Source organism: Bos mutus, chromosome 3 (genome assembly GCF_027580195.1).
Source record: "Bos mutus isolate GX-2022 chromosome 3, NWIPB_WYAK_1.1, whole genome shotgun sequence".
Taxonomy (NCBI): domain Eukaryota; kingdom Metazoa; phylum Chordata; class Mammalia; order Artiodactyla; family Bovidae; genus Bos; species Bos mutus.
The window spans coordinates 16,381,279-16,396,497 of NC_091619.1; the positions used below are offsets into that span (position 1 = coordinate 16,381,279).

General features: G+C 37.5%; 1 protein-coding gene across 8 annotated transcripts in view; it reads left to right on the plus strand.

The window, feature by feature from the left end:
• POGZ (pogo transposable element derived with ZNF domain) overlaps positions 1–15,219 on the plus strand; it is a 47,141-nt gene that overhangs the window by 13,213 nt on the left and 18,709 nt on the right. For 4 of the 8 annotated variants that reach the window (XM_070367091.1, XM_070367089.1, XM_070367095.1 and 1 more), the window contains exons 2-6: positions 3,007–3,131; positions 4,106–4,264; positions 12,575–12,750; positions 13,646–13,754; positions 14,916–15,206. In XM_070367091.1, the coding sequence (XP_070223192.1) occupies positions 3,008–3,131; positions 4,106–4,264; positions 12,575–12,750; positions 13,646–13,754; positions 14,916–15,206 (859 nt within the window). In that variant the 5' untranslated portion in view covers position 3,007. The remainder of the gene's footprint in view (positions 1–3,006; positions 3,132–4,105; positions 4,265–12,574; positions 12,751–13,645; positions 13,755–14,915; positions 15,207–15,219) is intronic. The other 4 variants (XM_070367093.1, XM_070367096.1, XM_070367092.1 and 1 more) reach the window with 2 other exon arrangements.

Consider the following 15,219-nt stretch of genomic DNA (forward strand, 5'->3'; position numbering starts at 1 on the left):
ATGAAAGGAATGATCCCATTCTCAGATACAGAGTCTAGATCAGAATTGAGAACTGTTTGAAAAACTTGATTTCAGTGTCTTTCTGAGATGTTTTGGGTGTAAGTCATAAAATATGTTCAGTCAGCAGATTTATTATTTTTCTGAGTTGATACACCTTGTTGGTTAACTCCATCTTTCACATTGTAAAAATCTTGAAAAATATATTCTGAGTTGAACTTTTTATCTTGAACCCTTTAATTTACATTGGTTGTCTTGGCAGAGCATATACCCTGGGGAGTTATTTTTTCTCACTTGGTAAAAAGTAATTAGGATATAAATGTCCTCTTCCCATCTTTCCACAGCTGCCTTTTCCACTCTTTGTTTCTTAGAATACCTTCTTCATGGTGGAAATAACATAATTGGACTGTGAGGTGGAGGAAACTTTCGTTGTTTTTATTAATCTTCATTGTTTGACAAAACCTGAACTCAAGTCTCTTAAGATGCTATAAGTAGTTGAGGTAAAAGACTAGCCTTTGAATATGGTATTAAAATGTCCATATTCATGACACTGAAAAGCCACAATTTGCATTCAGATAGTTCTGCTTATTCCCATAGAAAGTTTTCTACCGATTCCTCAGCATAAGTATGAAGATTTTGCTTGCAGCTGGTCAGAGCTGAAAGAAAGTCCTTAAAAAACATTTATCTACAGTTTATATTCATTCTGATGGATGCTTTATAGTATGCATGAATTATCTCTTGGCTTTGGACTCTTAAGTTATACAGCAAAGAACAGTAGTGTAAAACTAAGTAGTTAGAAAAAAGTTGTTTAGAATATTATCTCTTTCAGTGGAACTAGACTGGAAAATACAAAAGTGTGTTGTGTAGTCTTAACTCAAAGAACTCCTTTGATACGGATTTGGCTTCTTTTTAATTCAGTTTCTGGCTAGCATTGTCTTTTGTATATGTAAATTAAATGAAAAACTAAGAAAATTTACTGGAGAAGGAAATGGCAACCCCTTCCAGCATTCTTGTCTGGGAAATCCCACAGATAGAGGAGCCTGGTGGGCTGCAGTCCATGGAATCTCAAAAGAGTCAAGACGCGACTTAGCAACTAAATGACAAGGAAGTTAAAGTTGATACCTTAGAGCTTTTTCTTACCTTACTCATAGCATCTCTCCTTTATGGTTTTGATTTGAGAAAACAGAAATAATTAGAATATTAGAGACCACTTAGAATCAGGTAAAGCACTTTACCTGTTAAAATGGGCCCTTGACTAGCTATGGAATATTTTAAATTTTCAAGTAGACAACGCCATCTGTTGGGCATCTTGCAAACTATCAAATTGTATGGCCCTATAACACAATGGTTAAATTGGTTGTTTTGTTTGTTTTGCCTTAGGGGTGTGGTGGAAAAAATTCTGAGATTCGGAGGCACTGAGAGCTCTTGCAGTCAAAGCTTTGTTTGAACATTGGGCAGTGGTGCTACTCCCATTCCAAAGCAAAGAAACTAACCTTTATTCAACTAATATTGGAGGGCATCATCATAATAATAGCTGTTAATTTGCATTGCAAATAGGTAGGCTTTATTTTTAAAAGAAGAATGTAGTTCAAGCAGTGTTTTCAAATTAAAGGCTGACTCCCAAAATCTTGGTGGAGTTCAAGGTTGGAATTCCCAGGTGGTGCCCAATTCATGGGGTCGCAAAGGGTCAAGTACTGAGCACACACACGTGCATAGAGGTTGAAATTAGAATATGGCTCTTGAGTACAAAAAGGCTCAGTAATCAAGATAAATAGTATTTTATATATCATTTTTATGCTATTATTTTTATTTTATTTACATTTAAATTTCACCACAGAACTTAAGTATATCCTGGGCCTTTGTTCAGACTTTTGAAATAAAGGTAAATGGGCAGACAACTTTAAGGATGCAGTGTGTTTAAAATTGTACAATATATTAAACAATTAGAGAAAAATCTAGGGAATGGTATAATTATATACCTTTATAGATTTGCTATATTTATATTTTATAAATACCTTTAAATATATTTATAGATATTAGATAGATACAGACGCCCCTGGTGGCTCAGTGGTAAAGAATCTGCCTGCTAAATGCAAGAGACTGGGATTCGATCCCTGGGTCAGGAAGATCCCCTGGAGAAGGAAATGGCAACCCACTCCAGTATTCTTGCCTTGGAAATCCCATGGACAGAGGAGCCTGGTGGGCTACAGTCCATGGGGTCGCAAAATTGGACGCAGCTTAGTGATTAAACAACCACCACATGGATTTGGTAGCACAAATTCAGGGATCAGCCACGTACTTGGAGGAAGTTCTATTCAGGACTGAGCAGAGAGGTCCTTGGTTGCTGACAGAACCTCCCCTTGACTTCAGACATGTGACAAGCCAAGGAGTCTGTCAGTACGCAAACAGCACTGAATTCAGAGCAGTAGCAACAGGATGATACTAAGGAACTGGCTCTTGCCAGTTAGGATTGTGGGGGCCAGTCTGAAGCAAGCAGAGTTGGCTGGAGGCTGGAAATGTTGTACCTCAAGTCCAGGATTAGTAGAACAGCAGTCTAGACACAGAATGGTTAGTGCTTTCTTCAAAAGTTCTTGGTTTTCCAAACAAGTTCCTAGGATGCTTTCCTCAAATGGCAAATGTATCATTTTTAAAAACTCAATATTTGTGCAAAAAAATTCATAATGAGCCAAGTAGTAATTGTAAATAAAAAAGGTCTGACTCTCCACTTACAAAGTTCACCTTACCCTAATCCCAGCCCTGAGTATTATAGCTTAAATTTTTTCACCTGTAATTATTAAATAATTTGCTGTGGAGTCTTCCACACTAATTTTTTTTAGGAATAAAAGTTATAATTCTGGAACCTTGGAACTGGAGGAGGTTAGGGGAAATGGTAGAGGAAGCACAATGGTGTAGGTTACCAATAGCTTCAGAGTCTGATTCTATATTTTGTATAAAACTATTTCTCCCATTGTGAGGTCAGTATCTTAATTTAATCTTTTTTTCTTGTAGCATGGCGGACACCGACCTGTTTATGGAATGTGAGGAGGAGGAGTTGGAGCCATGGCAGAAAATCAGTGATGTCATTGAGGATTCTGTAGTTGAGGACTATAATTCAGTGGATAAAACTACTACAGGTAACAAAAACTCTTTGATCTTAGATTGTTGTTATATTGACTGGATTGAATGGCATTTTTGTTAAGAAAGTATGGGGTGCAAGACTTTTAAGAATTCAGGGTTGCTTTTCTGTGGCACTGGTACTACCTTTTCCTGTTCTCTGGTCTGTAAGTGCTTTGGTTTTCCTTATACACAAAGCTAGAAACACTATATTTAATAAATTAAAAACATTGAGAGTTGAGTTCACCAATATTTATCAAACACATAAGCAGTTCTCTTACCAAATGATGTGTGAACAAGCGGTGTGTGTTAGTGTTCATTTATATACCCAGTGAAAAACAGGTTCCCGTAGTCTTGAGGGCTTTTTTGTTTGTTTTATTTGAACTTGGTTTCCTTTGTGAGCTGAGCAGAATTTGCTTCGTGTCTGCCTTCAGGGACAGTTTACAAACTTAGGCTTGTAGTTTCTCTTTCAAAAAGGTGCGGTTGCAGGGTCAAATTCTAGATTGCCCTAAATTCATAAAGTGGGTGGTAGTTCTTTTTCCCCTGAATTGTATCTGTTGCTCTTTTTTTTTATTTATTTTTTTTATCTTTCTTGCCTTGAGAACTGAAGATGGCATTGGTTTGAAACAGGACAGTTCGTGGTCTTGTGGACAGCTTACTCTTGCATGGTTATGAATACCAGTAGTGGTGATAATAAGTCTTTTGAGTTCTAGAGGTTTGCTTGTGCTCTATAAGCAAAATAGTGAAATCTGGTTCGGTGAGCTTGTAATTTAACTTAATTCACCAGGAAATCGGAGACAAAAAAGAAGGCATTGTGTCTAATTTGTGGTGTGAGGGACACACAGGAGGAGAAATCAGATAACCAGTCAGATTTACGAATAAAGCAGGAAACTTTATGGTTACAGAGACCTGCAATAAGATGAAAGATTAGAAGAGTGTCCTTCAGTGTCATCTGTCCCTGTCTCCAAGTGACTGTGCCTCCCCTTCCCCGCAGTTTCTGTGAGCCAGCAGCCTGTCTCGGCTCCAGTGCCCATCGCTGCCCATGCTTCTGTCGCTGGGCATCTCTCTACATCCACCACCGTTAGTAGCAGCGGGGCACAGAACAGCGACAGTACAAAGAAGACTCTTGTCACACTCATTGCCAACAACAATGGTAAGTGGGATTACTGGGAAATTCTTCCTGGGCTAGAGGGTTGAGAGACTAAAAGAGGTCTTAAGATTAGCCGTACCTCTTCAGTTTTAGGTACTGATGTGGTTCTGCTGATGTTGGAGTGAGTTTAGTCCTGATTCTCTGATATGGAAGTAAGTGGTGGTGTTCCTTCTGAGTTAGTGCTGAGTCGATGCTGGTGTTTCAAGTCAGAGGGCAGCTGATTTCTTCTTACTGATAATTTCTAGGAAAGAAAATGTAACCTCCAAATTCCTGTTAAGGAGATATGAAGGGGACGGGATTGTTTGTTTGTTTTTAATTAGAAGAGCCCCAGTAGTCTGATAAGAATTCTCCCAGGGTAGTTTTGTTCCATATTTTCTTTGACAGCTTCATTTGGTCATTGGTTCTTGGGTGTGGAAAATAGGATAGGGTTGTTGTCTACCTGAAGGAAATGGTGAAAGAGTGTTTTTTTTTTTAGTGAGTTGATTGACTAGTGAAGTTACATAGTATTGGCTTCTGTTTCATTTCCTATTTTCTTTTTTTTTTTCAATATTCATTCATTTACGTTCAGTTCAGTTCAGTCACTCAGTTGTGTCCGACTCTTTGCGACCCCATGAATTGCAGCACGCCAGGCCTCCCTGTCCATCACCAATTCCCGGAGTTTACTCAAATTCATGTCCATCGAATTGGTGATGCCATCCAGCCATCTCATCCTCTGTCGTCCCCTTCTCCTCCTGCCCCCAATCCCTCCCAGCATCAGAGTCTTCCAATGAGTCAACTCTTTGCATGAGGTGGCCAAAGTATTGGAGTTTCAGCTTTAGCATCAGTCCTTCCAATGAACACCCAGGACTGATCTCCCTTAGGATGGACTGGTTGGATCTCCTTGCAGTCCAAGGGACTCTCAAGAGTCTTCTCCAACACCACAGTTCAAAAGCATCAATTCTTAGGTGCTCAGCTTTCTTCACAGTCCAACTCTCACATCCGTACATGACCACTGGAAAAACCATAGCCTTGACTAGACGGACCTTTGTTGGCAAAGTAATGTCTCTGCTTTTGAATATGCTATCTACGTTGGTCGTAACGTTCCTTCCAAGGAGTAAGCGTCTTTTAATTTCATGGCTGCAGTCACCATCTGCAGTGATTTTGGAGCCCCCCAAAATAACGTCTGACACTGTTTGCACTGTTTCCCCATCTATTTGCCATGAAGTGATGGGACCGGATGCCATGATCTTCGTTTTCTGAATGTTGAGCTTTAAGCCAACTTTTTCACTCTCCTCTTTCACTTTCATCAAGAGGCTTTTGAGTCCCTCTTCACTTTCTGCCATAAGGGTGGTGTCATCTGCATATCTGAGGTTATTGATACTTCTCCTGGCAATCTTGATTCCAGCTTGTGCTTCTTCCAGCCCAGTGTTTCTCATGAAGTACTCTGCATATAAGTTAAATAAGCAGGGTGACAATATACAGCCTTGACATAACTCCTTTTCCTATTTGGAACCAGTCTGTTATTCCATGTCCAGTTTTACCTGTTGCTTCCTGACCTGCATATAGGTTTCTCAAGAGGCAAGTCAGGTGGTCTGGTCTGGTATTCCCACCTCTTTTAGAATTTTCCACAGTTTATTGTGATCCACACAGTCAAAGGCTTTGGCATAGTCAATAAAGCCAGCAACAATTATACAAGCATTAACAATTTATATCAGGGGTCATATAGCATGTAATATTTTAAAAGTTAGATAAATCTTAATAATTTCACAATTAAAATGGCTTTTTTATTCCCCAAAGTAGTAAACCATATACCAAAAAAAGGAAAGAAAAAAAAAACTTGTCTTCAATTGTGAAGATGATAAATATTTTTGAAAAGAGAATTTACCACAAAAATATGTTTCATCCCCACCCCCAAAAAAAAAAACAACCTGAACTTTACACAAAATTCACATTTTATTTACACTGAAATAAACTATATAAATTGATATTCTTCACCAAAAATAACAGCATTGTTTTCGTAGTATTTCTAGATAAGCCACCAAACACTTACTTTTGCAGGTTTTCTAGATTTTACTTGTAAATCAGGATGAGGCAGAAGAAAACAGACAAATCAGCTGTAGTATCCATGACCTCGGATCCTTTCTTGACCGTGCAACTGAAGTGTTCACCACGTACCTGCCAAAAAGCTTACGAAGGCTTCCTTCATAGGAATGTAAACAGCAACTACCAGATGGGGGACAACAATGGCAGGCCTTCCATTCAAACTTTAACTGTAGCTTCTTGCTTTAACTTCATTTGATAAAGACAAAATCTACTTTGAAATCCTTGTTTAGTGAGCTCACACATTTCTCTTACAGTCTGATAATTTTCATAACGGCCCCTTTCAAATTTTTAACAGCGTACTTAAAACTACTATTCAAAGGTCAGTCATGAGCTTCATTATAACATTTTTTATTATGTTTCCTTCCTCCCATACCTCCTGCTTCCTTTCTGATGACTATTTCTACATTCTGAAAATGAGTTATTGGCAAGTTATGTCTCAAGATTCATGTCTAGAGTAAACATCTTCATAGAATTACTGCATTGCTATAAAGGACTTATTTTTAATTATTTTATAAGATTAATACGTGCATTGTAGAAAAAGGGGACAGTAAAAGGAATGAAACAATTTTTAACTATAATCCTACTACCTGGAGATAACTGATTATAACTTATTCTGTACTTATATGTATCTTTTTAATTAATTCATTTATTTTCTTATTTTGGGCTGCACATGGTCTTTGTTGGTTTGTGCGGGCTTTCTCTAGTTACTCTCTAGTTGCAGTGCACAGGCTTCTCATTGCAGCAGTGTGTCTTGTTTCTGACCATGGGCCCTAGGGCTTAGTGGTTGAGGCACGGGCTCGATAGTTGTGGCACACAGGTCTAGTTGCCATGTGGCGTCTTCCCAGACCAGGGACTGAACTTGTGTCTCCTGCATTGGCACTTTACCACTGGTCAACTAGGGAAGTCCCCATATGTGTACTTTATGGACATCTATATGCTATGTGAAGTGATTCACTCCTTATAAAAATGAGCCCATACAGATTCTAATTGCTTTTCCCCCTTAATATGTAGTGATTTTAATAAATCTTTATGTAACATTTTTGATGATTATTTCCTGTTGTTTGGTTAACAGTCCTTAGCAATAGGTTGTAAAGGGGTGTACTACTACTTTCAAAGAGTTTTTGTAAACATCTGTCTTTTCTCATATCCTTAGTTCTGAGAATATATTTCTAAATGTCAAATTGTTGTATCAGAGGTTATCACAGTTTTTAAGGATTTTGATCAGTATTTTTCCTGAAATGGCCATCTAGACATGTTGTATCTTATATTTCCAGTAGAAGTGAACCTGGTATTCTTACTTTTGGATATAACCATTTACCTCCCATATTTTTGGACATTTATTACAATCCCATTTTTTGTGATTATAAACAGTGTTACGATGAACATTCTCAGGCATCATATCTGTGCCTACTATGTAAGCATATCTGTCATATAAAGTAAGATTGCTGGGTCAGGCATTTAAAATTTGATAGTATCAAGTTGCCATAAGAGATTGCTCTACATACGGCCTCACCAGTCAATCTTTGGATATCAAAAAAATAATTTTTATTACATGGAAAACCCCTAGAATTCTTTTTCAACATATAATTAGTGACCCTCATATATATATAAAGATGAGGAACCTCTAGAGATTTTTTTCATTTTTTACAGATGTGGAAACCAAGGTGTGGAGAGTCTGAATAATATACTTAAGGTCAAATAGTAAGTGACTAAACTGGATTTGAATTATTTAGACTTCGAAACGTGTGGCCTTCCCACTGCATTATACTGCTTTCCTGTGTTTCTCTTAAAATAATCTTGTCACAGTGCTATGAGCAACCAGTTTTGCTAAATTTCCCTTTGATCACAGCATTCCGAGGCCCAAGATGAGCATCACATGACTTAATTTCTTTGAATGGACCTTTGATTCCTGTGGCCTATGTGCAAAAATTTTTTTGAAATATAAAAATTGATTTTATTTACTTTAGAAAGCTCTAGCATTCAAATTAAAATGTTGACCCGTGTTCATGGTTTAAAGAAAAAAAAAAGGTATAGACTGGTTACTACAGTTACATATGTCTTGTGTGTTCTTCCAAAAATTCTTCAGTTCTGGAAGTTCTCTGGTGGTACAGTAGTCAGGACTCCGAGCTTTTACTGCCAAGGGCCTGAGTTCAATCCCTGGTTGGGAAACTAAGATACCATAAGTCTCACAGCCAAAAAAACAATAAAGGCTTAAAATTTCTTTCATGCATAGATAAGCACACATTAATAGATTGAGTTTGTCTAGCTTTCTTTTTTGTATAAAATATATAGCTGTGTGACTTCTATCAAATACTCTTGAAATGCCAGCATTATTCATTATAGCCCAGAAGTGAAAACTACATAAGATGTTGAATGAATAAGCAAAATGTGGTATATTCATACAACGGAACATTATTGGGCCATAGAAAGAAGTGGAATAGTGATACATGCTGCAGCATGAATGAACCTTGGAAAACATGCTGACTGAAAGAAGTCAAATACAAAAAGGCTGCCATGTATTGTGTGACTCCATTATTATGAAATGCCCACAACTGACGAATCTATAGAAACAGAAAGTAAAACTGTTGGTTGCCAGGGCTGGGGGAAGTAGAATGGGGAATAACTGCTAATGGGTATAAGGTTTCTTTGGGGGATGATGAAATCTGGAATTAAATAGTGGTGATGAGTGCACAAAATCTGTGAATATACGTAAGAGCCTTCAAATCATACACTTCAAATGGGTGATACAGTATGTATGGTATGTGAATTACATCTCAGTAAGGCTTTTTTCTTTTTTAAGAAAATGTTAGGAATAAAATTGCAGAAGATGTTTTACTATTGTTTTTGCCATTCTTCAGAATCCATCACTCAGCATTTAGAAATTATTCCTATAGTTCTGGCTGATCGTATATATGCATTGGAAAGGAACATGAAATGAAATGACCTGCTTAATTCTGAGCTGTGAATAATGTGAATTTAATGTTATAAATTTTTTACTGTAATTATGATTTTCAATTCCTGTTTGGTCCATTTCTACTCCATTTAGCCCTCTTATCTCTGAGGTTTAAGGCTATGTAAATAAACTTAATGAAAAAAATCAAGACCTTCAGATTTGTAAAATAAACAGAATGTGTTTTGAGAGAAGCTGTTGGATGTTCTATTATTTAATCTGTTTAAGGCTGTGGTACTTAATTGAGAGCAGACCTACAGGTAGAGAATTGGTTGGATGATTCTTTTAAAGGCTTTTTTAAGCCTCAAGATTCTGACTGACTGTTTGGTTTTCTGGAAATAGAACTTTGGAAGACTTCTGAATTGTCAGCATTTCTTTTAGGAAAGAATAAGAATGCAGGAATCATTAAAAACAATTCATTTGTTTGAATTGGAATTATTATATTGGAATGAATTTATAGAATTCATTAAATAAATATTTACTCTGGGTGACTTGCCATATGCTGGTTTTGCTTTCAGTTGAATTGTAAACCTAGTCTATGGTTAGAAGCCTTCTTTGTTTGCACTTTATTTTTGGGAAGGTCCTAACAATTCACCAGAATTCAAACATGACCCTAACATCAGAGAATATTTGCAGAAAATGTGTTAATGTTCTTTATAGTAGTAGACTATGTATAGATTTCCTGGAAACAAGGCCTGTCTTTTGAGACTTTCTAATACTAGTTGATTCCACATAAATGCAAAAAATTTTCCATCCTTCCCTTCCTATATTTAGATGAGATGTTTAGTCATTGATTTTATCTTAAGAATTTTTAGTTTCAGATAATTTATTTTATTTTACTCTAGCAGTTAAAATAGTGAATAGAAAATATGTATTTTTATTTAGTCAATATTTTTCCAACAATAAATTGTGAAAGAATAAAAAGATGGATGGGGAAGCTATAGGTTAAAAGAGATTAAAGATGTCCATCAGTTGTACTTTATGAACGCTTTTGTAACCTAACTCAAACAAAAAAATATAATTGTCAATTTGAATTTTAACTGGATATTTAATATCAAAGAATTGTTTTGTTTATTTATGGCTGCACTGCACAGCATGTGGGATCTTAGTTCCCAGACCAGGGATCCAACCTGTGCACCCTTCTGTGAAAGTGTAGAGTCCTAACCACTGGACCACCAGGAAAGCCCCCAAGAATTATATATTTAACTTTTTTGAGGCATAATTGACAAATAAAATTGTAAGATACTTAATGTGTACATTATGGGGATTTGATATATGTATGTGTTGTGAAAGGATTCTCACTGTCTAGTTAATTAACATATCCACCACCTCACATATTTATCATTTTGGGGGGCTGGGATAGGAATAGTGAGAATGTTTAAGTTCTCTCGGCAAACTTTAATTATATCATACAGTGTTATCCACTATAGTCACAGAATTATAATATTTTTTAGGAGTGATAATGATGTTGTATTTCTTCTTTTTTAGGATCTTTACTTTTTAGAGATATATATTGACGTATTTATAGATGATATGATCTGATACTTGTTTCAGCATAATATGGGAACTGGTAAGAGGGTGTGAGGTATAGATGAAAGAAGGTTGGCTTTAAGTTGATAATTATTGAAGCTGGTATAGGTACATGGAGGTTTATTATAGTGTTCTGTTTTTCTATATATTTGAACATTTTCATAATAAAATATTTATGTTGAAATATATAGAGAGAAAAGGACCCATATAATTAGCATAGACAGAACTTGGAATTTTTTTGTCTGTCAGCTTCTGTAATTACTTGTTTGCTGGCCCAGTTACCATGAGAATCTAGTCCACTGATGATCTCTCAGTTTCTGGGAGAACATGGGGCAAGTCACTATTGGCCCATTAATAGCCAGCCACCTGTATACCCACTTTGGTGGTCTAGCTTTGTAGCTAACTACTAATGCCATTTATCACATGTAACTTAAAACTTCATAGGAGTTCATCCCATTCTAGTGAAAAGAGCTGCAGTATTTTGCTTGAATCTTTGATTTAGTCATACTGGCTCTCTGAAATAGAATTTAGAGTAGTCTTTGTAAATCAGGAAACTTAGTGTTAATGATTTTTTTAGCCAAACTTAGCAAACAGAGGCTTCCCAGGTGGAGCTAGCAGTAAAGAATCCACCTGCCAATGCAGGAGACTCAAGAGACAAGGGTTCGATCCCTGGGTTGGGAAGAGCCCTTGGAATAAGAAATGGCAACCTGCTCCAGGATTCTTGCCTGGGAAGTCCAATGAACAGAGTGGGCTACAGTCCAACGAGCTGCAAAGAGTTGGACATGACTGAGCACTGAGAACATCCAGCAAATATAGGACTTAAACATTTCCAAAGTTACTTTTATCACACAGGAAAAAGAATTTAAAATACTTTAGTTTTCAAATATTTATGATATTGTTACTATTTATTCATGAATGAATCTTCTGAAGTCATATTTATTGGTTTTGGCAGGTGTGTTCTTTATAAGTTCAGATGACATAAAGAAGTCTCTGTTTCCATACCTATACATCCTATACAAGACAGTGGATATTTAGAGAACCTGTTGCATTTCTGAGATTTGGCTCACTGGGAAGCTGAATTACTGTTTGTTGATGAATATTCCTCTTTTTAAAAGTTTAAGGTAGATTAACAACAAATCACATTCCAAAAAATAGGTTTTACATAGTAAAAATATGGAGAAAGAATTTATATGTTACTTGGTTTTGCTGATTTGGTATTGGGAAATTATATGTGGTCACTTAAATCATCAAAGTGATAGCCATGTAAAAGTCTTACCATGTGTGTTAAGACATGCCTTGTTAAGATACGTGGGTTTCCTGATGGCTCAGTGGTAAAGAGCCTGCCTGCCACTGCAGGAGACGCAGGTTCTATCCCTGTGTCCGGAAGATGTCCTAGAGAAGGAAATGGCAACCCACTCCAATGGGAAATCGCATGGACAGAGGAGCCTGGCGGGCTATGGTCCATGGGATCACTAAAGAGTTGTTCACAATTTAGCAATTAAATAACAAGTTAAGATATGAGGGAGATTTTGGTGAACTTTCTGTATCTATGTATTTTTCTGTTCATTGTAGCTTTGGGTAAAGCTTAAATATTTGGTAAGTTTGATGACATTAAACCTGAGGTGAGTGACAGTCTTGGATATCTTAATACATGGGGACACCATTTCTTACCTAAGACCATTGTGTTGCTTATAAATTGTGGCTTACAGTGGTTTTTTTTCCTTCTTCTTTTTCTTCTTTTTACCCTTTAGCTGGCAATTCTTTGGTCCAACAAGGTGGACAGCCACTCATCCTAACCCAGAATCCAGCCCCAGGTCTCGGTACAATGGTTACTCAACCAGTATTGAGGCCTGTGCAGGTCATGCAGAATGCCAACCATGTGACTAGTTCGCCGGTAGCCTCACAGCCAATATTTATCACTACACAGGTAAGTAGGACTCTGAATTCTGGGACCTGGTAGAATTCTGGGACTGTGGGAACCTTTGAAGGCTCTGACTTGAGTCTCCAGCATAATTAGAAATGGTTCTAGGTTCTGTCCTTTGGTCTGGCTTTCTCATTTACTAGTTTTTATTTGCTGCTGACTTCAGTAGTCAGCCCAACATAGCATATAGCTGGGCAATTTCCTCTTTATGCCCCCAGAGGCTGTTAAGTAATTTGATTGAGGTCTAGGCAGGAGAGAGTGGGAAGCTTGCATGAGGAAGAGGAAGCCTTGGTCCTCAAAAGTTCTCACCCTTTGCTTGGGCTATTTTTCTTAAACTGCGGTGAGTTAGTTGACTTACAGAAATATATGTGCAAAATTGGTGAAGTGCAGGGAGATCTTTGAAAGAGAAGGAAGGTGACTTATTTGATATAAATGAGAATTGGAGTTGAAAACCCAGTGCTGGTGTGGGATAAAAAGGCAGATGCTTTTTCCTGCCTTGTCTTACAGACTTCCCAGAGGTGTATGGCCTTTTGAAGTAGACTTTGGGGACAGTTTCCTACAGTTGTTTATGTGTTGAATCACTCCATTAGTGTCAGTTTTTTCCCCATTCTTAGGGGTCAGTTTGTGGATGAGTTTTTTAAACTGAGGTTCTCTTAAGACAAGAACTAGGTTTTCATTTTTGTTCATATGCACCAAACCTCATTCTCCAGTTTTAATATTTGTCACTCAAAAGTTTGCCAGAAGACCAGAATTTTCTCCATCTCAGTCATTTAAAAGCTCTAGTTCGAGAGAGAGAATCATTAGGTAAGAGTGTGGGAACTTTTTGGACATAGGTCTGAATACAGTCTCTGCTAGTGTTAGCTGATCTCCATGTTAAAGATCCTTTTGCTTTTTAATGCAGGGATTTCCTGTAAGAAATGTCCGGCCTGTACAAAATGCAATGAATCAGGTTGGGATTGTGTTGAACGTACAGCAAGGCCAAACGGTTAGACCAATTACACTAGTCCCAGGTAAGGAAAAATGTCTACCCATTTGGAATAAACCAGCATCCAAAAGACTTGTTTTTGTTGTTTCTAAGTGTTGAAGGTCATTTAAAAAGTATACGTTCTGAAACTACAAAAATCATATTGAGTTAAGCCCCATTTTTAAAAAACTTCCTAACCTTTGGCCAGGGTGGTAATTTTATTTTTCTTTTTAACTTTTTACCACCTTTCATGAGGTAGTAAAACAGGGTTTTTATAGTTACTTTCCTGTTTCTGCTGTTTTATTCAGCTGTTGTTTGTTATCCTGGAGGACTGTTATTAATGCAAACTCCCAAATTCTGTATTCCTCATAAGTCTACTTACTTACATGGTGGACTTAAAAACTTATTTTGCTTGCATTTTACAGCATAGATTTGGAATATAAGTTAAACAAATGGCATATTCTTTGAGGATGAATATTGCTAATGACTAGTGGTGGGGTTTTTTTGTTTTTGTTTTTGTTTTAAGAAATTGAAAGATAATTCTTTAAAATCTTATAATTTTGCCCCCAGTTCTATATTCAGTGTTTACTACATTTTGGGCCAAAAAATACTATATTATTTTAGTTGTGGTAAAGGTAGCTTGTCTTCCTAAGTTTTTGTCATTGTTCTCAGAGCCCATTGGGATTTTGGCCTTCAGGTCTGAGCTTATCCTATCTAGTTCTGATATTTCTTAAATACTTGTAAGTGAATTGTCTAGTTGATCCAGGAGACTCACCTTTGGGACATCCTAGTAGAATGGCATACATAGTCTGTCTTCTCTGTGAGTTTGTGTAAGAGAATGAAAGACTCTTTAGTATTCTGAGAAAGAAGGATTACTTTTTTCAGAACCAGCTCTGCCTCTTGGCCTATGTATACCCATACTGCTTCCCACTCTATACCCATTATTCTCTTCCAGTACCAAGGTCAGGCTATTCATGATTTACTCTTGGAATAGAAAAGGCAGCGTGCTAAGGTGTTTGGGGAGGAGTTGATGGAAATCTGCTTTCACTGTGATGTTTGTAGGGCTGATTACTGAGGCTAACTGCTTTCATCAGTTTGGGGAAATAATCTTTTCCTATTCTAGTATTTCCAGTAAACACAGAGGGAATGTGTTATAGGAGAGCTCACTAACCAAGATTTGGTGCTTTTCTTTGTCTCTCTTTTGAAGCCCCAGGTACCCAGTTTGTTAAGCCGACAGTTGGCGTCCCACAAGTGTTCTCTCAGATGACCCCTGTGAGGCCAGGCTCCACGATGCCTGTGCGGCCCACCACCAACACCTTCACCACCGTCATCCCAGCCACTCTCACCATTCGAAGCACCGTCCCACAGTCCCAGTCCCAGTCGACCAAGTCCACTCCCAGCACTTCCACCACACCCACTGCCACACAGCCGACCTCACTGGGGCACCTTGCTGTCCAGCCCCCAGGCCAATCCAGCCAGACTCAGAACCCCAAACTAGGTGAGGCTTGGGA